The sequence below is a fragment of the Oncorhynchus nerka genome, linkage group LG10 (genome assembly GCF_034236695.1).
Source record: "Oncorhynchus nerka isolate Pitt River linkage group LG10, Oner_Uvic_2.0, whole genome shotgun sequence".
Taxonomy (NCBI): Eukaryota; Metazoa; Chordata; class Actinopteri; order Salmoniformes; family Salmonidae; genus Oncorhynchus; species Oncorhynchus nerka.
Window position 1 is genome coordinate 54,139,028 of NC_088405.1, and position 22,359 is coordinate 54,161,386.

A 22,359-nucleotide genomic window follows, 5' to 3' on the forward strand; every position below is an offset into this window, starting at 1 on the left:
TATAGCTAAATAACATTGCATGTTTGTTATGATATTATGATTTTATTATAGCCCACTGAAAGAGCCGACAACTCAGGTGTGGGGTCAACTAGATAGCACAGCCACAAAGTAGCACAGGCTATAGAGTAAACATTTATGAAAACATACATGTGCTTTTTGGTCTTAATTTCATAAGGTGAATGCACCAATTTGTAAGTCGCTCTGGATAAGAGCGTCTGCTAAATGACTTAAATGTAAATGTAAATGTAATTTCAGGCATAAGATTAAGAAGGTCAATTGTGGAAATGGGCGGAGTTTATGACTTTGTGGCTGTGTTAATTAGTGACGACCGTTTTATTGGTCAGAGCGAGAAGTGACATCGCTTTTCCGCTATGTCCATTTCTGTCTATTCAAAATGGTGGAGCAATAACAAACGCATTGTACATTTCTACGGTAAGAAATGTGTAACTTTTAGTGTCAATGATCCATACTTACTGCGATGTAGATCATTCCAAACAAGCTTTTATTTCATTTTTTATTGCAGTAAGTTAAAAAATGATCGCCGTAGCAAAGCTTTACGCCAGATCACACGACATGCATGCGAGATTTGGCCTAACGTTAGCTACCACAGTGATTGTATGAGAGGGGGGGGGGTTGTCAGGGCTCGTATCAGCAGAGTTAGCTAGCTAACTAGAGTACGGAAGCAAATGATAGCCGTCTAGATATTAATTAGCAAGGGTTCGTATCTGGCGACAAAAATGTGCAGGTACAGTCAACAAATATGATGACGTGTAGCTAGCCAGCTTTACAATGTTAGGCGGATGGCCATATCTAGCTCGCTACTGCTAGCTAAACAGCTAGTTTACGTACCTGGCTAGCTACAGCACTTTGCTAACTATGTACTATACACCTGCAGATGTAATAAGTGTGCGTGAAGTTGCATATAGCGAGCTTTTGCAAATGGACCAGTTCCAGAAGAACTGTAACGCGCAACAAAAATACAATACGTTTGTGCGTCGGGTATATGTACATTTCCTCCACTGACACTGATACGGTATTTCCGTTTATTTTCAGTATCAGCATGGCAGACAAAAATGGCAAGAAAGGGAAACCTGTAGGTGTTAAGAGAACATTGACCAAGAGAGAACAAGAAGATTTGAAGAAAAAGGTAAGATATTTGACCCTTTATAGATATCTGCAACAAAGTGTAGGTCTATTCTTACCATTTTAAAACAATATCACATTTCCAGGAACAAGAAAAAGCAGCTGACGTTTTTGAAGAGTTTTTAGCATCTTTTGACAGTAACGACAAAAGTGGGGTGAAAACGTTTGTTCGTGGGGGGATCGTGAATGCAACTAAAGGTGAGCAGAAACATGCTGGCCAATACAGCTCTGGTGGGGTCTATGTTGCGAACACTTATTTTAGCGCTGCATGGTTACTCTTTCTATTTAATTATTTGGCAGAAGAGGAAGCAGCAGAGGTCAAAAAGAGCAAGCTTTACCGACCGAACACGAAGTTTACTTCAGTGTCCCAGAATGTCTCACCAGCACACTCTTCGGAAGTCAGAAGGCCGGTGAGTCACCATGTGAATCTCTTAATGTAACCAAGATAATACTATACATTATTTTGCCCCCTTATGTTTGTCTGGTCCACAGATTGTTAAAAAGAAGACAGAAGAGAAGAAGAAGAGCAACCTTGAACTTTTCAAAGAGGAGCTAAAGCAGTATGTTTTTGACACGCCGTAGTAAATCATGTTTCACTCTTTATTTGACCAATTTGTAGTTTACATTTTTGCATAAAATGACTGTTCTCATAGAATACAGGAGGAACGTGAAGAAAGGCACAAAAAAAAGAAGAATGAGCCTGGAGGAGGATATGGAGAATTGGACATACCACTAACACGGCGATCAAGTAAGAGCCAGATCTGTCCCTTGCAGTGGAAAAATAATGGCCTTTGTCCAAATCAAAGATGAACCCTCAGTAGCTTGTACATGTTTAGCTGAATATGCACGTCTTCCTCCAGTATTTGATGATGACCCAGCAACACCGAACACAACGAACCTGTACATTGGCTGCATTAACCCAAAGGTAAAGGATCTCTAATCTGTTTAGGATGTTTTGACAAAGGAGATATAGTCTAGCTTGCTCTTCTTTTGTTTGGGATAAGTTCAAATTACTTAAATGCTGACTGCATTTTTGTGAAACTGTGTTGATATACTTTATATAATGTGACAGATGAATGAAGAAATGCTTTGCAAAGAGTTTGGCAAGTATGGTCCCCTGGCAAGCGTGAAAATCATGTGGCCCCGTAGTGACGAGGAACGTACCAGGGTCACAAACAGAGGCTTCGTGGCCTTTATGACCAGGAAAGATGCAGAGAGGGCCTTGGCTGCTCTAGACGGTGAGTCGGTGATAAGAGAATATTAAACATACTATTCGGCAAACGCTGCCAGATGATAAAATGCACTGTCAGGTGTTCCATTGACCGTGGCTCATTGTAGGATCATTACTCCTTTTGCTGCAGGTAAAACAGTTTTGGGTTTTGAAATGAAGCTGGGATGGGGGAAAGCTGTTCGCATCCCTCCCCAGCCTCTCTATACACCCATAGGGGTACTGAAAATCTCCACACCCCCACCCCCCTCTGGCCTGCCCTTCAATGCTCAGCCCCGAGACCGCTTCCGTAATGACTTTACCAAGCCATGGGGCAGGTCTAAGGAGGAGTTTGACAAGGTAGGTTGGTTCTTCTTTTTTCTTTCAACACTGTTGGGAATGTGCATGGTTCTTTTTCAAGGTTCTATTTATTTGTTTTACACTACAGTTAATTTGCCAATTTGAGATGTGTTTGTAGCAGATATCCTATGCGGGGTGATATTCACCATAGGATCAATCAACTGGACATTGCTTAGAATTGCATTTAGATGCACATACAAGACCATGTGACGGTCATGTTCTGAAGTAGCAGTTCCGAGTTCCATTTCTCAGTTTAAATTCCAGTTGGTTTGTCCTGTGGTGCATGTATAGACATGTTATGAATCTATTCCGTAGTCTAGTAGTGTATTAGGATATGTCCTAAGACAGGGGGTTTGACCCAGATGGAGTTATGAGGTATTGTTACAGAAGCATATGCATTCAAAATGTTACTGTAAAATTAAGAGGGTGGGGATATCCTATAGTATAGATAATTGACTTATAGTGTAGCCGTCTCTTGAATGTGGGGATCTTTTTCCCTCATCCAAATAATGTATAGCTGTTACTGCTATCGTCGTTTTCTATGCTGTGTGTATCCTGCAGTGTTTCATCTGTATATATACTCACTTTTTTTATATCTTCACTATTTGATTTGACTTCACGAACAGACTCTGTCCGAAGCCGTAGTCAAAGTGGTTATCCCAACAGAAAGGTACACACTCTCTATCCATTCTTACTACTACTGCTACTACGACTGACCAGCCGTTCTCACAGACAGAACACAGTGTTAGAGGACAGAGGCCCTGCCCTGGTGTACTGTTCCTGTGTACGTATGTGACCGACAGGAAGCCCCAGTCCTAAGTGCTATGTCTGTATGTACATGACTAATGGGAGAGGACAGCTGAGACCGTAACACTGTTTTTGTGCTTTTCTCCCTACATGTGTCTCATAGTTTGTCCTGTTCTAACATTGGTCTGCATTAAGCCATCTTGTTGACAACATGGCCTATATTCAGGGAATTGGTGACCCCTGCTGCTTAGGACTGGGGGCCCTGTATATGACTAGTAGAGGGGCCATGGTTCTCAGTTGAACATGGTTAAAGTGAACCTCTGGCCTAGTAAGCAAAGCCCTCTGTTTATTAATTAATGTCATCCTCATTAATTTAGTAAATGACACCATTCTAATCCTCTGTCTGGAAAATATATTGTTAGACTTAAGTGAGTGTTGGAGTCAGTGAGTTAGGCCTATATCCAGTGAAACATACTGGTACTAACTTCAGTGGCAACCTTGGTTCTTCCTATCTGGGTTGGCTGAGACACTGCAGACAGATACAGCTAGAAGGCAGATGTGTTTTAGATTCAAATCAGCAGTAGCTAATGGTAGTAAGTAATGTTGTCACTCATATTGTCCCACTTTTTCATTTATACACTCTATTTTGGGGAGAAGAAACATTCTAGACACATGACAAGGAAACACGTCACGATTGCCTTCTGATGTAGCTGCGCACTAGGGACAGACAGTCTCCCCCACGCACTCGTGTGTGTTTGTGTGCAGACCAACACAACATTTCCTCAACATTGCTGTGACAAATGATGGCAGAGGGACAGTGTTATAGAAGAGCGACGGAGAGGTTAAGGGGCTTAGTGCCAGTGTACAGTGAGAGCTTTGACATGGCCACTGGTCTGAATGAGGGGGGGGGGGCGGGACAAGTCACACCGTTTGGTCTCTCATCCCCTCTCCTTTTATTCCACAGGAATCTGTTGGGCCTCATCCACAGGATGATAGAGTTTGTGGTGCGTGAGGGACCCATGTTTGAAGCAATCATTATGAGCAAAGAGAAGAACAACCCTGACTTCAGGCAAGGCGCCATTGCTGAGCGTTCCCATTCCCTCTTGTCATATCAATGATCATATATATTTTGAAACAAACCTTTTAAACTATTGATGATTTCAGGTTCCTGTTTGACAACAAAAGCCAAGATCAGGTGTACTACCGCTGGAAACTCTACTCCATTCTCCAGGTAGGTCATGCCCTTAATCTGACCTGGCTACACCTCTATGGCCAGGAGTCCATCTCACTGCTGTGCCTCATCCGTGTCCCTCTATCCCCAGGGCGAGCCCCCCAGTGAGTGGAGGACGGCAGACTTCCGGATGTTCCGTGGGGGCTCCATCTGGAGGCCGCCCCTCCTGAACCCCTACCTCCATGGAGACGAGGAGGCGGGAGAGGAGGAACAGTCTCCCTCTCAGGAGGAGGAGCTGAAAAAGGGCCAGCTGAAGACCGAGTGAGTGTAGCTGTACATGCAGGGGCAGAGAGGGAGGTTCTGAGGCAGACTGAAGATGAAAAGTTCTCAGGAATGTTATGGGAAAACTGACTGGTGAAATTCAATGTTCTCTGGGCAACAAAACCTGTGTATTTATTCCAGGCACAGAGAGAGACTGGAGACACTGCTGAGAGGGCTCACCCCTCGTAGGGAGGATGTTGGTGATGCCATGCTGTTCTGTCTGGAGAGAGCAGAGGCAGCGGAGGAGGTGGTGGGGTGCATCGCGGAGTCCCTGTCTCTCCTTCAGACACCACTGCAGAAAAAGGTCCCTCACCCACTTCCTGTACACGGGTCCATCCTATGAGTCTCACATGTGCATGATCAACCACATTCATGTGACATGCTACTCACAATCGTCATGTCCATCTATATTTCCACAGATTGCCAGACTGTACCTGGTATCCGACATCTTGTACAACTCCTGTGCCAAAGTTGCCAATGCATCTTATTATCGCAAATAGTAAGAAGTATTTTTTAGATAAATCTAATTATAGAATACACACGCTCGGTGGTCATACATACGGTGTCTGAGGGTTTTCACTGTTTCTTTGTTCCTTCAGTTTTGAAGCAAAATTGCCCCAGATATTTGGTGACATTAGTGATGCATATCGAAACATACAAGCAAGACTACAAGCGGAACAATTCAAGGTAATAAGTGTCTTTTTTTTTAAACTACAATGCTTTATTACCCTTTTTCAAGCTTGTGTTTTGTTGTTTACTAGAGCAAATACATTAACACTCTGTTTGTCTTTTCTCAGCAAAAGATAATGGGCTGTTTCAGGGTCTGGGAAGACTGGGCCGTCTACCCAGAGCCCTACCTGATCCAGCTGCAGAATATCTTTCTGGGTCTTGTCAAGGCAGGAGATGAAGTGATCGAGCGGGTAGAGGTGAGCTGGATCTAAGGACAGGACCCTTCCTGGACAAGACCTGGAAAATAGTTGCCTAAAATCAATGCCTATTTGACTGATGACTGCTACATTCTCTGATAGTGTGTGTGTTAGAATGCAGCTAGAAGCAGAGCTGAATTTCGAGTCATTTGTTTATGTGGGTATCTCAGGTCGCGTCTCCAGACCTGGATGGAGCCCCATTGGACGGGGCACCGTTAGATGGAGCTCCGCTGGACGACCTTGACGGCTCGCCCCTGGCCTGGGACCCTGCCTCCCTGGATGGGGTGCCTGTTGACGACATCGACGGAGTTCCCCTGGGCGCTCCCATGGATGACATCGACGGAATGCCTTGTAAGTCAATTTGGCCGATTTTTTTTATCTGTGAAAAACCATAAAAGATTTAAGCTGTGGACTTGATGTATGTTTTGTGTTTTCCAGTGGATGATCTGGCCCACTCCAAAGTGGCTCTGTCTAAATGGGAGAGGGTGGACGATGCTGAAGCTCTCCCACAAGGTACTGTACATGTTCAGTACTGTAAACCCCACAATCATATCTCTACTCCTATCCCTCACTCTGCCTCTTCCTGTTTCAGCTAACACTGAATCCAAATGGGACAGTGTGGGAGAGCGATATTCTGGGGACAACACGAATGTAAGGTAAGAACCTGGTGAAAGCCGTTGACATTTTTGGGAAGGCAACTTTTTCCTGAGTTACCATCATTGTAGCCTGTCTTGCAGTAGAAGAATGGCTCTTCCTCATCTTCTCTCCCCCTGCAGTACTAACACTAAGGAAGGAGATGGCGAATCAGAGGGTGACAGCAGCGATGATGACAGCCCATCTAAGTACGACAGTGCTGACTTCAAGAGCTCCCTCAGTAGTTTTGAGATGTCTGAGAGCAAGAGGAGCCGGCTGAGAGAGCTGGAGGCAAGCACACAGTCTACTGGCATCAACACAGTACCGCACACACAACCTACAGCAGTAGTAATTCAGTCTGTCCATAGCGGCCATCTGACAATACATAGGTCTTCTATAGCGCTTTTATGCAACAATTGGACCCACTGTTCTTAGTGTACGTATAGTATCTATTGTCTTTGCTGCAGGTGAAGGTGATGCAGTTCCAGGATGAGCTGGAGACTGGGAAGAGGCCCAGGAAGTCCGGAATGAACATGCAGAAACAGGTGGAGCACTACAGGAACAAGCTGCTACAGAAGGTGGGTGTGCTTATGTCGTACAGGCCCTGCAGTAAAGGAAATGGCAGAGGGGACCATAAAGCTGCAGTTGCACATTTGACCCAATAACTCACCTGGCTGCAATTGATCCACAGGAGTTTGATAAGGATGACCAGGAGAAGAAAGAGCGATCCACACCCAAGTCAAAAGACAGATCAAAGAAAGAGGAGAGGAGAGACAAGACGGAGGAGAGCAGTAAAGGACGGGAGAAGGAGAAGAGCAAAAGGAGTCAAGACCGGGACAGGAGCAGGGACAGGGGACGTAGTAGAGACACAGAGGAACGGACACAGAAATACAGAGGGCATTCTCCCTCAAAGTAAGGCCTGTGTGAAATCACTTGTCTGTGTTCTATTTAATGTGTTCAGTATTCTCTCTATATATATATTTGGGCTGATTGATTTATCACCTACCTGTCCAACAGAACAAAGTCAAAGTCTCCCAAGAAGTCCAAGCGGTCCCGGTCGCCCTCGCCAGCCAGGAAGACGTGGAGGAGGTCTAGCTCCCGGTCACCACACCGCTCCCACAAAAAGACAAAGAAGAGCAAACACTGATCCAGAGGCCTGGACTCCATGCCTCTCCCCTTGACGCAGCAAGGGGACTCCCATGGACTGTCCTGCTCTGCCAGTGATTACCATGACATGGCCCCACCACGCTCGTTTCCTCACAATGCCTCTGAACTGTCAGCTGTTTGTTCCCCTCTGTACCAATATCCTGATTGCGGCAGTCAAGATTTGGCAAATTTTTTTGTAAGATGACGTTTGAACATTATTTGTACAGTTGTTGTGCCGTTTGTTTTTAAACCCCATTCAGATTATTGCGACTAGTCCCTGAGATGTCACAATAAATCACTATTGGCATTGTGTCCATTGTCCAAGGTGGGGAATGAATTAGTGGAGGCTACCATTATTGAATCACCACATGTCTGTCCAGTCATTCTACCTTTAATATTGAGGCAAACTTTCAGAACGGTTCTCATCTCAATGGAAAAAACTGAATGAGCTCACTTTAAACGAGAATACCGTTTACTTTATTAAGTGAATCATAAACAATGTAAAAAAAAAAAAAGTGGTTCCATTTTATTATTCATTACACACTGACAGACGAATGAAGATTTGCAACCGTAATGATTGGAGTTAGTGCTTAGTTAACAAATATAAGACCGTCATTCCTGGCAAGGAGGAGCGCGGGGGTACTAGAAACGCAGTAAGAGTAAGACAGCGTACTCCTTACTCTGACAAATAGCTTACATTACAGTGTATTTTAATCATCCGTCCTGCTTTACAGTCTGACCGTCTCAAACAGTGCACACTGGTTCTTTGTGTTAAACAAAAAAAAGTGTGACAGGACATCCGTGAGCTGCTTCCTCCACCTACAGTTCACTTCCTCCACCTCATCCTCTACTGCAGGGTCCCTGTTCTCCGGAGGAGAACTCCTCCCGGAGCACTCACCCGTAGGCAATTGGCCGGTTTTAAGAGCGTTGGCAGGGCAGCGAGTTGCTCTGCCTCCATTGAAGGACTGTACACTGACGGCCAGATCAGGAAGGGTTCAGGATGAAGTGCTCAGTACTTTTTTACATTGATAAAAACCTTAATGGCGCCAGTGAAGTCAGCAGAGAGCAGAACCTCTGTATGATCAGTCTTCAGAGCCCCTGTGGACGAGAAATACCCTGTTTAGCATTGATACCTACAAAGTTTTCCTATCGACTCACCTCATCACACCATTCATTGATCACTCTTAAAGATGGAAACAGCACCATGGCTACCCCAGCGCTTTTGTTATCGTTTTGTGGACAAAACAGAGATGAGGAGAGTTGGGCGGTGTGGGAAAAACATTTGCAGTACATATTCTGCTGTTCTATAGCACATGCAATGACATCAGAGTGTTTGTTGTTTGCAGTAACTTCTTTGTAGTTAATATCCCAAAACAGATGTGCTAGTTTGACCATTAAGGATCCCAGCTTTAATGAAGAGTCGCTCGGAATAGTCTCAGCATAGCTAAACAGGTATATAAAAATCAGTATACTGTACCTGAGGGAATGGTCTCAGAGTCAGTAGAGTCCAAGCTCTTACACTCTGCATCTGCCCCAGCTTTCTCTGCCCCCGCCTCCTGGGGGACAATCAGGTTAGGATGGGGCGCAAAAATAGCTGATGTCACTACTGCATTGTGGGCTGAAAAATAAGAGACTGGACTTAGTGGAAGGACACTACAAAAACACTGACAGTGGTTCATATCACCGACAGTAAAAAGCTGAGCACCACTGCAGTATCTAGGTACCTTTAATTCCCTCCCAGAAGTCATTGCGGTCTCGTCGTACAGAGGTGAACTTGCTCAGGTCATGGTAGGTGCTCCAGATGTACACGTACTTATCCTCTGAGCCACTCACAATGAATGAGTAATCATGGCTGGAAAATAGAGTGAGAGTTCGTTTACCGACTACATAAGAACATGCCAGACTGAGAAGGAGCCGTTCTCACCTGAAGCTGGCTTTGATCTGACTACTGCTGTTGACGTAACCCTTGTACTTCATGGACAAAGACAGGTCCCGCAGGTCATACAGGCGGATCCTGGAGTCATTGGAGGTCACTAGAATCTACCAACACAATACAAAAGACTCAGCTAACAGATAGGCATGCCTTTGGGAAGAGCACCAGGAGCATGGCTATACCTTGTTCTCTCCAGGCAGAGGCTCGATGCCTGTGATTTTCCGTCCTACTCGATTCCTGCCTCTAGTCGACCGTACGTGGATCTGGGTGTGGTATTTAAGGCGCTGAAATAAGAACAGACATTCGAAAAACGGTGAACCCTCTCCAATGTTCCTCATTTTCAGAATGATGTCCTGCCGTTGTAATACTCAAAAGAAGAATCAAACATCGTCTGAAATAATGATTTTTCACTAGCCCTTCAAACTTGAGGAACAGTATGTCTCCCTCCACTGTACCTCAGTGTCGTAGAAGATGCAGCGGCCATCGTAGGTGCCGATGACAGCGTACTTCCCATTCTGGCAGAAGTTGGCAGCAGTGATGAGGCGTGTTTGTCCGTCCACCTCGTTCCACAGAGCCACCTTCTTGTCTGGGATGTTCCACAGACGCAACTTCCCATCCAGAGAGCCACTCAGGAAGTACCTGTCATCCTAGGAGAAATAACAGATGATCAGTCTGGTTAACAGAGTCAGAACATCGTCAATATCCCCCTGCAAGCGGATATCAAGACGGCCATCAAGTAACTTCACTGGACTTTATGCAAACTGGAAACCATATGTCCTGAGGCTGCATTTATTAAAGCTGCGGATTTTAACAAAGCTATTCTGAAAACAAGGTGAGCTAAATTCTAATCAGCATATCGATTGCAGTACACGAGCAAGTAACACATCTGATCATTGCTACTCTAACTTCCGCGATGCATATAAGGCCTTCCCCCTCTTTTGGCAAATCATTTTTTTCAACCTCAGGAGGCTGAATTGTTTTGTTGGGTTTATCACCGAAAACCCTCACTAACTTTTACAGGTGCACAATTGAGAGCATCCTGTTGGGGTGTATCAACACCTGGTACGGCAACTGCACGGCCCACAACTGCAGGGCTCTCCAGAGGGTGGTGCGGTCTGCACAACGCTTCACCGGGGGCAAACTACCTGCCCTCCAGGACACCTACACCACCCGATGTCACAGGAAGGCCAAAAAGATCATCAAGGACAACAACCACCGGAGCCACTGCCTGTTCACCCCGCTATCATCCAGAAGGCTAGGTCAGTAGAGGTGCATCAAAGCTGGGACCGAGAGACAGAAGCTGTTTTTCAATCTCAAAGCCATCAGATTGCGGGACGGTTGAGCTAAGGTAGGTTGCGATTAGCATGAGGTTATAAGTAACAAGAACATTTCCCAGGACATAGACATATCTGATATTGGCAGAACGCTTCCATTCTTGTTAATCTAACTGCACTGTCCAATTTACAGTAGCTATTATAGCAAAATAATACCATGCTATTGTTTGAGGAGAGTGCAGTTATGAACTTGAAAATGTATTAATAAACCAATTAGGCACATTTGGGCAGTCTTGATACAACATTTTGAAGAGAAATGCAAAGGTTCTTTGAATCAAACTTTGCACATACACTGCTGCCATCTAGTGGACAATATCTAAATTGCGCCTAAGTCATATTGGCCTTTCGCTTGCATTTCAAAGACGGTACAAAAAAAACAAATGTGTTTTTTCTTTGTATTATCTTTTACCAGATCTAATGTGTTATATTCTCCTACATTAATTTAACATTTCCACAAACTTCAAAGTGTTTCCTTTCAAATGGTATCAAGAATATTATTGCATTTCCTTGCTTCAGGTCCTGAGCTACAGGCAGTTAGATTTAGGTATGTCATTTTAGGCGAAAATTGAAAAAAAGGGTCCGATCCTTAAGAGGTACAGCCACCACTAGCACAGAGAGGCGGCCGCCTACCTACAGACTTGATATCATTGGCCACTTTAATAAATGGATCACTAGTCACTTTAATAATGTCACTTTAAGAATGTTTACATAGCTCGCATTACTCATCTCATATGTATATACTGTATCCACTATCTGTTGCATCTTAGCCGCTCGGTCACTGCTCATCCATTTATTTTATAATTATATATTCTCATCCCATTCCTTCACTAGATTGTGTGTATTTGGTTATGTTGTGGAATTGTTAGATATTACCTGTTAGATACTGCTGCACAGTTGGATCTAGAAGCATAAGCATTTCACTACACTCGCGATAACATCTGATAACCATGGGTATGTGACCAATACAATTTATTTTGAGAACAATCATAGCCAACTCACTCTGCACGTACATTTTTTTATTTTTAGAAGTCCCTACTTCAACCTAAACACGCACTGACAAAGGCACACACGCTCATAAAGGCTCACTTACTCTGGGATGGAAAGCGATGGCTGTGACGAAGTCAATATGCTGAAAGCAGCATAGACACTCTCTCCTGGATATGTGCCACAGTCGGACCGTCTTATCCATTGACGAGGAAAGTAAGAAGTAGTTCTGGAATCAAATAATACAGTGAATACTAGGACAGTGTACATGCATTTGGGAGATATTGAAAAGGGGGGGTGGAAAGGACTGTGTAGTCTCACCTTTGACCAGGACAAGTCCAGCAGGTCAGCCGTATGACCCTTGTACTTGCAAAAGGGGACTTGGCGGAAGGGGAGATTCTTGTCCTCTGAATCAGGGTCTTCAGGAACACTGCTCATCTGGGAACAAAAAAAGAGGACCTCTTGTCTGTCAGGCTGGGGTCTCCACAGTAAAACTGGTATAGTCACCCAAAGCAACCCTGAACATAACGTTACTTTCTTCATGTTTTACAGCTGACCCTCAACTCTAACCATGTCACTGATGGGTCCTAACCTTACTCACCCCACCGTCCGTGTCTGATTTAGAGGAACACAGGCTTTCCTGAGAGGGAGAGGGCGACACACGACCTGGTTGAGAGAGAACATAAGGGAAGAACCATGAGAAACCCACCAAACAAGCTTTACATTTACTAAAGGTGTGGCAGACAAACTATTTTGTTCAGAGACAACAGAGCTCAGCCCTTCTTAAGGTCTCATGATCTACCCACCTTCAGTGTTGTACTTTATCCTCATGTTGTTGAAGTAGTCAAAGGCATTTTTCAGAACCCAGATTCGCACCACGTTGTCCTGGCCTGCTGTTGCCAACAACCTCCCACAGTGTGAGAACTTCATGGTCCACACTGCACCCTGAGGACCGGACAACAGAACAAGGGTTAGGCAAATATGCATGAATATATATTCACGCTTACATGCTGTATGGTTCAGTCATGGAAGAGGTCTGTTGTTCAATGGAAAGAAAGCACTGACACATTAACACACAATCTTACCATGTGCTCTCCACTCAGGTCCTGGACCACCTTGACCTGATCAAAGTCAAAGGGGCCCTTGAAGCTGTGGGCTGCCTTGAACTTGACAGGCCGGGTGTAGGGCATCCCCTCATCATCACTGGAAGACGGGTCATCCTGGTCGTTGTGAAACACTGAGACACAACCACACAGTGAGACGTCACCCAGCAGAGTGACTAAACCGCAGCAGAAGAATGTTCATCGGAAGGGGAAAAAAAAAAAAAAAATTAAGTGGATGGGGGCTGGCATACCTTCATCACGGACACTCTTCACCTTGTTGACGGCCTTCTCACCATACTCTTCAGCCAGATGCTTGGCCCTCTTCACAGACTTGCCCAGGAACTTCTTCAGTTGAGTGCTGTGGTCGTGAAGACAGAGGACACATGAAACACCGTGAAACCGTCACAGCAGAGAGGAAACACTAACCACAACATGAGGCAGGGCACTATGCCATTTCTTACGTTTTCTGTTTCAGCTTCCCTCCGTCAGAGTCGGTCAATGGAGCCTGGGCCTTGTCATCATCATCTGACTGTGCTGCGTCATTCCTGACAGGAAAAAACAGAAAGACATCTTCCTCAAGATTCGTATTATCTTTTTTATGTATGGGACTGCTACTGTTAGCACAGGGGAGCTGTACGTTTTTTCAACCATAGCCCACGGATTGGTGTGGCCCCATGATATATTACAGTCCTGGCTTGAGTTATAGGGGAGCAGTTCTTACGTGATGTACTCCTTAGTCCTCCTCATGATGTGTAATGTGAGTGGGTTGATCCCTGTGGGAAGCTTCTCCTCCGCCTGGATGAGAGGGATCTCCTCACCTGTGTCCAGATTCTTGATCATCACACTCGCCAGGATCTCCTATTACAGAGAGCCCAGCCAATCAATTAATTAGAAACAAACACTCAAAAAGGTATGTGTAGAGAGTAGACGAGCCCCTTTGTACAGGTTAAGGGTGGGTGGATGAATGAAAGAGCGAGACAAGGAAACATGCCTCATCAGTCAGCTCTCTGCCAGAGTTGGATCGTGGACGCTGAGGACCTAGAGGGTCGCCAATGGGACTGGATGCCTGCTCATCCTCATTCTCCTGTGGGAACACACCAATATACACACACGCACTTACTACACTGGTTTTAAATCTAAGACAAAGGGGTATTCCGAAATGCAAGGGTCAAAGGTCTGTTAAAAAAGGAGAATAAAGAACAGAAAGTAAATCCGCACATAGGTATGCTGCTGCCGAAGTGTTTATTTAGAAGAGGACAACATTTTAACCCCAAACTAGGTCTTTGTCAGGATGAAGTTTTCCCCAAGTGCAGAAGAATATATACATTGGCTTCCTGGGCAGCAATAGGTGGACTTGTGCTCTGCGCCAATGGAAAGCATAGGAAACAAATACCCACTGACCTGTGCTGTGACAACCTTGTCCCCACTGGTGGCGCTAGCCAGGTCCAAAGAGTGCTGCAGATCCTTGGTGATGCTCCTCACTGTGCTGCTGGGAGACACCAGGCCACATGGCTCCTCCAGCTCCCCTGCATACACCGGCCAATCACACAGCAAAGACACAGGGTTAAAGGTCAACAGTGTCACCTTGTCTCCATGGTTACACAACTAAATGACCATGAGTAAGTGTGGGTAGTAGTGAACAGCTGAAAACAGTTATGAGAGGTCAATGTGTTCAGCTCAGTATTCCATCCCTGCAGCAACATATTTAATTGACATGCATATCAGCATTTTATCTTGACCTTGTGATACTGAGTGTGTGGGTATACAAGCAAAGTGTTATTTACCTTCCAGTCCTGCTGGCCTTATACACTCCTGGGACTTCTTGCTGAGGGGTAAAGCAGGCCGGGATGGGGGTGGTGGCCGTGGAGGAGCAGCTCCGCTGGGAGGGGGTGGGCGTGAAGGCGGAGGTTTCTTGGTGCTGGCCACAATGTCAGGCTCTACAGTGAACTGCCGTGGGGGTTTTGTAGGCCCCGGGTCAGAGGAGCCAGCCGGCTTGTCTGTGAGGGGATCCTGGTCTAGGATGTCTGCTGGTCTCTGCTCCCTATCCCTGTCCTCTGCAGACACCCGGGGTAGGTCAGGGAGGTCCGGCGGGAGGTCTAGTTGCCCCAGGGTGCTGGTGATGTCTGGGGGCTGGACGTGCTCCTGTGACCCTGACAACAGGCTGGGGATGTCTGGGAGGGCCATGGAACATGCTTCCTGCTGTTCCTGTGGCTGCTCTGATCTCTCAACCACAGGCTGAGGTTCAATAGCAGGATGCTCTCGTTCTACAGGGGCCACATTTTTGTCCTTCACCTCTGACTCTGCCCTTGTATCAACATTCCTCTCTTCCTCCACTGCACTTCCCTTCTGGCTCTCCTCAATGATGCTGTCGATGATCTAGAAGGGACAAGACATCATAGATGAAAACAATCATCAAAAAGGCAATATACTCATAACAGGATGTTTCTCTAATGAGGATTGTGTGGTCGTATGAGTGTATTCTCTCTGATAAAAGTGTTGTGGGAACTCCCCACACTTAAGTTGAGAGAGGGACGTGAAGAAGGAGTACAGACACATGTTGGAGGGTCTGTGTTGATGACAACTTAGTGGCGTGCCACACATCCAAACATTTGCTGGAGTGACAATGTAGAATCTGGTGACAGCATTTACATCAGCATTTACATAGAGCCCAAAAACCAGCAACCATCAAAACACATTTACCGACATGAACACTACATAGTCAGGGGCTCAGTAACTATTAAAAATTCTCAGGAATAAAATCCAACTTATTTTTTTCCTTAATGTCATAACCACCTAGCTAAGTAGGGATTAATGAGCATTAGCCTACATTTTAAGATAAGGAGGGAGAGTACCTGAATGGAGTCATCTTGGCGTGCCTCAGGTGCGACCGGCCCAACAGCCACGTCCTCTGGTGGGCTCTCTACCACCCCCTGCAGGAACGCAAAACGAAATGTACATGGAGACTGACAAGGAGAAACACTACTTTTATAAACTAGCACCTCATACAGGGCATCTACACACTAACATTTTGGGATGTGCTTACGATTTGTAATATTTTACTAGTAAAAGGGATGACAATGTCCTGAATAGAGTATGTGAAACACTAAACTGGCACCTACTGCAGGACATGCAGTAGCAAACTGCTTATTGCAAACAACCCTGGGTAAGGCTGTGTTTTGGGTTTAGCCTCAATAGAACTCTTAAAGGCGCTCCTCTAGCTCGTTTGTAAGTAGTTACCCAGCTATGCCCTTTAAGTAATGATTAAACTAAAAACCAACACTCGGTTACAGTTTTTGACATCTCCTAAATTAAATGAAACTTCACTCTCTAGTCTTTAAAGAGGTTAGGTTATTTTGTTTTTTACTGTCAAATGCTAGTAAGAACAATAAATACCTGAGGTATGGGAAGGACAAACTTTGTAGGTGTCCTAAGTAATAAAAAGACACAAGTGGAAGTGTTAGTCACAAGACTAGTCCTGATATGGTTTGTCAGAATTACCTTTACCTAGGGCCTAGGCTACAATTCAGACGAGAGATTTGAAAGAAATCATGCTTGTTTTAACACTACAAAACAAAAGACACAGGACAACCGTATAAACAATTTATTCTTAACATGTAAGATATGTAATCATGCAAGCTACAGGAAATTACAGCACCTGTTACACCAGTGTTCTCCTGTTAGTTTAAGTTTGAGCAAATTAGGAAAAATACAACTTTTGAACAAGCAACAGTTGAAGCCAAAACCACTGTAGCTATTTTATCTCCAATCCCACTACTATAATTATATAAAAAGGAAAGTGTGTGAGTCTCAAAGAGACATGTCAATCACACTTCTCTCTCTCTCTCTCCCTTACACTTGACCCCTCTTATATGGTCATGGCAAAAACAAAGTTCCTGTTGGGAGACTTTGGCAATTGATGACCTTTTGCCTCTTTAAAAAGATGGAGTAAAATAAGACAAGGCAAAATTATCCAGACGGGAGGCATAGTAGTTGTCGTTGTTGCAAATAATTATAGGTAATGTTTTCGTTCCTTTATTAGAGAGACACTGAATGTATGAGCAGAATAATTCTTACTTGCGAACATCTGGTTGAATTCATGTCAGTGACCAGCATCATCATCACAGCTGATAACGTTTTTCAACACCAATAGCACAGTATACACCTTTATTTGAGCAATTGACGTAAGTAGAAAGGTTACTTACACTTTAGGAGATGGAGTAAAATTGACGTCTTCAGCAGCATCGTAGAATTCCTCTGTGTCACTATCTGACGCCATTTAGTTAGCTTGCTAACGTACCTAGCTAGTTTAGATGGATACAATCCGATAAGGGAAATCGCTGCAATATTTAGATGTGGTCGGTTTATTATGAATACATACAATTCGTACAGGAAATAAAAAGGTTACTCCACTGAAAACGGACTTCTTTCTGTAGGATACACCCAGATGTTGCTAGCTAGTTACTAGCTAATGCCTGGGAGAGGCCACTCACCTGTGTGTACTAGCTACTGCCGGTACTGGCCGCTATTGCTAACGTAGCTAGCTAACGAAGAAGGTGGCCCTAGTCTTTAGCTAGCTGCCAAGTTTCTTGAATCAATTCATAAATAAATACTCTGAATTAAAGGTCACCGCTAAAACGACTACCTATTACCGCGGTCTTCCTAGAAATAGGACTGCAGCCGCAACAAATTTAGGGCAGCTTCAGAAACAAGGAGGAAGAAGAACACCCCCAAAAGATTAAAAACACACATTCGGAAATCTCGCGCGAACTTATTTGACAGCTTCAAACCCCCAGTCGTCTCTTTCATATACGCTGATCTGAAAACATAAAGCAAATATGGAACCTGATTTGGTCACTTGTCTACTTCTTTCAAAGCTGTTCATTAAGGATTCACGTGTATTGTAAAATACATTATAGTATTTTACAATACAGAAGTGTTATAGTAGTGTTTTGTATTTTATTAGGATCCCAAATTGCGAAGGCAGAAGCCACTCTTGCTGGTTTCCAAATAGCAGTAAATGAATTTGTACAGTAATAGTTTAATGATGACCCTTGCTTAGGCTCGATACAATCACCCCAATGTTAACTCTATTGGAGCAGTGTTTAGCAATAGAGACCGAGGTTTGACATCCACAAGGGGTGTTGCACTGTTCGCTGCAGAGGGAATAGTGTAACGACCATAGATATCCTATTATATTAGTATTCTGATTCCTAATTATATGGAGCTGTGGGCTGGGAGACATGGGTTTGAGATCCGCAATTGTTTGGTTCACACCTGTTGTCCTTTGGTTACAAGTTTTTTTTTTTTACCGAGTCTTCTAGGCTTACTCTTTTAGCTCACTGACCTAAAGCATAGACTGGCTTGGGGAGCAAACGTAGTCTCCAGGTCTGCAGTAAAAAATAAAAACACAATTCATCTTGTTAAAAAATATATAGGCTATTTCTGGTCTATTTGTGAGTCATCTATAACATTAATTTATCAAACAAACAACGATATTGTCAGCACAATGCTTTATTCTCTACGGTTTTACACCTTAAATGAATGGTATATACTAATACTGCCACCAGCTGGACCACGCTTACTTTGTTTGGTTTTTGGATGTTTTGTGGCTATGAAAAAGATTGCCATATGAGGGTCTCGCCAAAATGGCGCTGTGCGCACACGCATTTCTCCGTATTAAAACTTTGAATTAAATTGTGAATCTCCTACAATTTAGCTATAGTTATCTGTCGTTTGATTATTCAATATTATTCACGACTACATTTTATATTATTTCGTCGAGTTCAGCTCTGATAAAAACGTAATAATAGCAAAACGACAGCATCACGTCAAATGGACATGTCAAGAAAGGCTCCTGAAACTCAGGCTAATCTCTAGCTTCCACGATTATGCTGTTGACCCAGTGGATATTTCCCATCTTTCTGTTATGGACAACGAGGACCCCCCCCCCCCCCCCCCCCCCCTACTAATCACTCCAAGCAAAACTCCTGCCTCTAAAAAAGGCAAGTCTGACAGTAACTTCAACTCAGCGGACATTGTCACCACGCGTTTGCAATTAATCAATAGTAGATCTGATGCTTTAAAAAAAGGATTGCTAAGCAACGCGGGCCAAATTGTAGCGCTGAAAAAGACTATTAACTTCGAATGTGCATATGTAACGGTTTAATTAAATAGTTAAATTCCTGCATGAATTGGGTATTATGCCATCTCCTGGTAGATTAGTGTATTTACATTGTCTAATACACAGCGATAAAGGAATGGGATTCTGGGTCATCCACAGCAGATTTATGGAGAATTCTCGGTTTTCCATGTGGGTTTTATGCTAGCAAAATTAAATTTTTTCAAGTTGGTAGCTAACTCGAAAATGCGTCTTGTTTAGGAGTATTATTTATATCCCATCGACTAATGATCATTATTCCACACTGTGTGTCCCATCATTGCAAGTAATTCATGACACATGTATAAAGTATATGTTTTATAAACTCATAAACACCAGCCAGTGTATTAGCCGGATTTTGTTAGTTTAGTAAAATATGTGGAACATTCTAGGTGTATTATATTTCTTCGCCACAAGAGTGTGGCATTTTTCAGGTTAATTGTATATATTTTGAATACTAAAATGGATAATAGTTTATTCTGATTTTGTACATATGAGATTACACATGGAAATGATGTATTTATTTTATTATAGTAAATTAAGAATTGGTGGTTAAATCCACTATACGATCACAATGACTGATAGACCTTTCAATAGTTTTTTATGTTAGTATATTATACAGCAGATGTATAGAGAATTGCTGTGGCAGTGCTATTTATATCCCGTCGACTACTGATCATTCATCCATACTGTGTGTCCCATCATTTCAGCTTTGGAAATAAATGAACTATCCATCCATTGCTCCTTCCTCTGTTGATTTACTGTGGGAGGTCCATTTATATCCCGTCGACTACTGATCATTCATACATACTGTGTATCCCATCATTGCAGCTTTGGAAATAAATGAACTATCCATCCATTGATCCTTCCTCTGTTGATTTACTGACTTGAGGGACGGGACCAGGAAGGTCACACATAGTGATAAGAAATGAAAGAAAAGGTTACTCACCTTGAAACGCGCATCCAGAAAGAAGGGCTCACTGACGCGTGTGAGAGACGGGTCACCGAAATAGAGAGCTATTCAAGGCGTTGGACCTTGAAACTGCAGGGTGTCCCCGAGGTGGAGATGCAATATGTACGTCAGGAAACCACACGGATCTGCCAAGCTATTCTCCTGGAGGAGAGGACCAAACTCCCTGAAGTGATTGACATCGTTCACCGTCTCGGCTCCAAGCGTCCTAACAACTCCAAGCGTCCTAACAACTCCAAGCCCAGGAGCATCATCATGCAGTTTACGCAGCAGGTCTACAGAGATGCGGTGTGGAAAGCAGCGAAGTCCACCTACCTGCAAACCAAACGTTCTGAAGTTTAATGAGGATTTCTCCAGGGTTGATCGAGAGAGGAGGGAGAAGCTGTAGCCAGTGATTGAGGCAGCGCGCAAGCAGGGAAAGACTGCATATTATTTCTGGGCGAGTGCCTTCATCAATATAACTGAAATGTATCCCTTCCTGAGAGCATACACTTATTGCTGGATCAGTGCGTTCGTCCTATTTCTAAGCAGCACATGTATGAGCTTTGAACTTTGGTGTGGACAATGAATGTATATAATTGTTTCTATTCTGTTTCTGATAGAAATGGGTTTTATTTCCTTTTTTATAGAAAAAGGCCACTTCGGGAGTATTTTGGTTGCTGACTGACAGCTAGTTCATTTTAAATGTAGCTAATTGACAGCTAATTATTGTTGCATTTTGTATTTTTTCACTCAATAAGGTCTATGAATATGCTGCGGCTCTTGGTGTTTCTGCTCTGTACTCGGTTACCTTCCTGTGAGCACTTGACAACCATTTTCTTCTCCGTGTTCTCGTTCACCTAGTCTTTGTCAATAGTTTCTCTTAATGCTAGGGGGTTAAGACACACTGTGAAACATAAAGCCTTGTTTCTTTTTCTTAAGCAACTGAAAACTGTAAACTGTAAAATGATGCTTACTTTTGGAGGTCGCAATGGGGTAAATGATATTTTGGCTCTCACATTGTTCGGAACGATCAGCAGGTGTTGCTACATTTACATTTACATTTAAGTCATTTAGCAGACGCTCTTATCCAGAGCGACTTACAACATTAAAACATTGTTTTGGTGGTGTCATTTTGCATTCAGATCGTGACTCAAGTGGTTATTATCTTTTGTCGTATAATTTAATTTAGTCAAACGATTTTGGTTAGTGTTTATGGGTATAACTTCTTGATGCTGTAGAAAATCGAATTTTATATCGGTTATCTGAATTTCCCAGCTCCTTACTCTTAATAGGTGGAGATGTTAATATTGCTTTAGATAATTATCTTGAGAGGTGGCCTCTGCGGCAGTCTACTTCACTGAATGCCAATCTATAGTTATTTATGCAGAAGTTTGATCTAGTGGATATATATGGAGAGAGAAGTTTCCTCTTGAGAGATCCAATACCTGGTGTAAAACATGTACTAGACGTTCACTTATTGACTATGGTTTCAGAGGGCTTAAGAAACGAGGTTTCTATTCATATTCTTAACAACAGACCATAGAGCTATTTGCATACAAGTTTCAATATTTCCCTGTAATGATAGTCGATGCAAAGCTTCACACTGGAAACCGAATTGCTTCATATTAAAACATGAAATAGTCAAATTTGATGTAGGTTTTACTATACATTTTTTGAATAAAGCCCAGAGGCTTCTACAGTTTGAAATGGCTAAATATTTAAGAAAATATAGCAGTGAACTTGTAAAGACCAGGAGGATAGAAGAGGAAAATGTTATATCAAGAATTACCTCGCTCTTCCAGAGACCTAATAGTCTTTCAGATACGGATAAAGCTGAGTTAATTAACCTTCCTGTTGTGTTCGTTTCATGTTAATTCATTCAGTGTTCCCGGTCCAAAATGACCAACCCATTATAGCTGATTATAAATCCATAATAATACATATATTATCACCTAATGTTGTGTTTGATCTTTTTATCAACTTAAGTTCTTGTGAACATTACAAGTTTTGAAATTCTATTTGCTATTTATGGCCTGTAGACCTCATTGACCTGAGCTCATATAACTTGTTTTTGAGTAAAAAAGGCATAATTTATGGATTATTCAGATGAAACATATTGTGCTATTTATCACAGACTACTTTGTGTCAAAGTTTAACAAGGACTCGCTCCTCCTCTCCAAGTGTCATGATCAAAGATATGATCAAGAGCCTCACATACAGTATATTGTTTGGTCATTGTGCT

General features: G+C 43.3%; 2 protein-coding genes across 5 annotated transcripts; one reads left to right on the forward strand and one right to left on the reverse strand.

Moving 5' to 3' along the window:
* The first annotated feature begins 328 nt into the window (after positions 1-328).
* LOC115135598 (U2 snRNP-associated SURP motif-containing protein-like) lies at positions 329-7,966 on the forward strand. 2 transcript variants are annotated; one of them, XM_029670469.2, is made up of 24 exons: positions 329-432; positions 1,054-1,147; positions 1,230-1,341; positions 1,444-1,553; positions 1,636-1,703; positions 1,797-1,891; positions 2,004-2,068; positions 2,216-2,381; positions 2,505-2,710; positions 3,337-3,380; positions 4,422-4,526; positions 4,622-4,688; positions 4,780-4,949; positions 5,091-5,253; positions 5,369-5,448; positions 5,549-5,636; positions 5,747-5,875; positions 6,046-6,226; positions 6,314-6,388; positions 6,468-6,531; positions 6,652-6,799; positions 6,976-7,086; positions 7,200-7,420; positions 7,526-7,966. In XM_029670469.2, exons 2-24 carry the CDS (start codon positions 1,061-1,063, stop codon positions 7,653-7,655), a joined length of 2,685 nt encoding a protein of 894 aa, XP_029526329.1. In that variant the 5' UTR covers positions 329-432; positions 1,054-1,060; the 3' UTR covers positions 7,656-7,966. The 2 variants fall into 2 exon arrangements, with proteins under 2 accessions (XP_029526329.1, XP_029526328.1); XM_029670468.2 differs by having other exon boundaries at positions 1,447-1,553.
* A 142-nt stretch (positions 7,967-8,108) lies between these two features.
* Positions 8,109-17,751, reverse strand: LOC115135599 (WD repeat-containing protein 44-like). 3 transcript variants are annotated; one of them, XM_029670471.2, is made up of 20 exons: positions 17,211-17,749; positions 16,402-16,435; positions 15,861-15,938; positions 14,793-15,384; positions 14,410-14,534; positions 14,000-14,092; positions 13,730-13,866; positions 13,470-13,553; positions 13,260-13,366; positions 12,991-13,142; positions 12,712-12,850; positions 12,507-12,571; positions 12,227-12,343; positions 12,012-12,134; positions 10,043-10,234; positions 9,770-9,871; positions 9,579-9,694; positions 9,379-9,506; positions 9,132-9,272; positions 8,109-8,752 (listed from the first exon to the last, which is right to left on the reverse strand). In XM_029670471.2, exons 1-20 carry the CDS (start codon positions 17,282-17,284, stop codon positions 8,664-8,666), a joined length of 2,688 nt encoding a protein of 895 aa, XP_029526331.1. In that variant the 5' UTR covers positions 17,285-17,749; the 3' UTR covers positions 8,109-8,663. The 3 variants fall into 3 exon arrangements, with proteins under 3 accessions (XP_029526331.1, XP_029526330.1, XP_029526332.1); XM_029670470.2 differs by having other exon boundaries at positions 12,498-12,571; XM_029670472.2 differs by having other exon boundaries at positions 8,664-8,752; positions 9,132-9,210; positions 12,498-12,571; positions 17,211-17,751.
* Positions 17,752-22,359: the final 4,608 nt, after the last annotated feature.

What these genes read in the sequence shown, in the direction of transcription:
- LOC115135598 (XM_029670469.2), top strand. Translation starts at nt 1,061, where the DNA reads ATGGCAGACAAAAATGGCAAGAAAGGGAAACCTGTAGGTGTTAAGAGA. An exon ending in GGCCTTGGCTGCTCTAGACG is followed by an intron (nt 2,382 to 2,504) that starts GTGAGTCGGTGA and finishes CTTTTGCTGCAG; the next exon opens with GTAAAACAGTTTTGGGTTTT. An exon ending in AAGTGATCGAGCGGGTAGAG is followed by an intron (nt 5,876 to 6,045) that starts GTGAGCTGGATC and finishes TGGGTATCTCAG; the next exon opens with GTCGCGTCTCCAGACCTGGA.
- LOC115135599 (XM_029670470.2), bottom strand. Translation starts at nt 17,284, where the DNA reads ATGGCGTCAGATAGTGACACAGAGGAATTCTACGATGCTGCTGAAGAC. An exon ending in TGGACTTGTCCTGGTCAAAG is followed by an intron (nt 12,135 to 12,226) that starts GTGAGACTACAC and finishes ATTTGATTCCAG; the next exon opens with AACTACTTCTTACTTTCCTC. An exon ending in GCATCTTCTACGACACTGAG is followed by an intron (nt 9,872 to 10,042) that starts GTACAGTGGAGG and finishes TTCTTATTTCAG; the next exon opens with CGCCTTAAATACCACACCCA.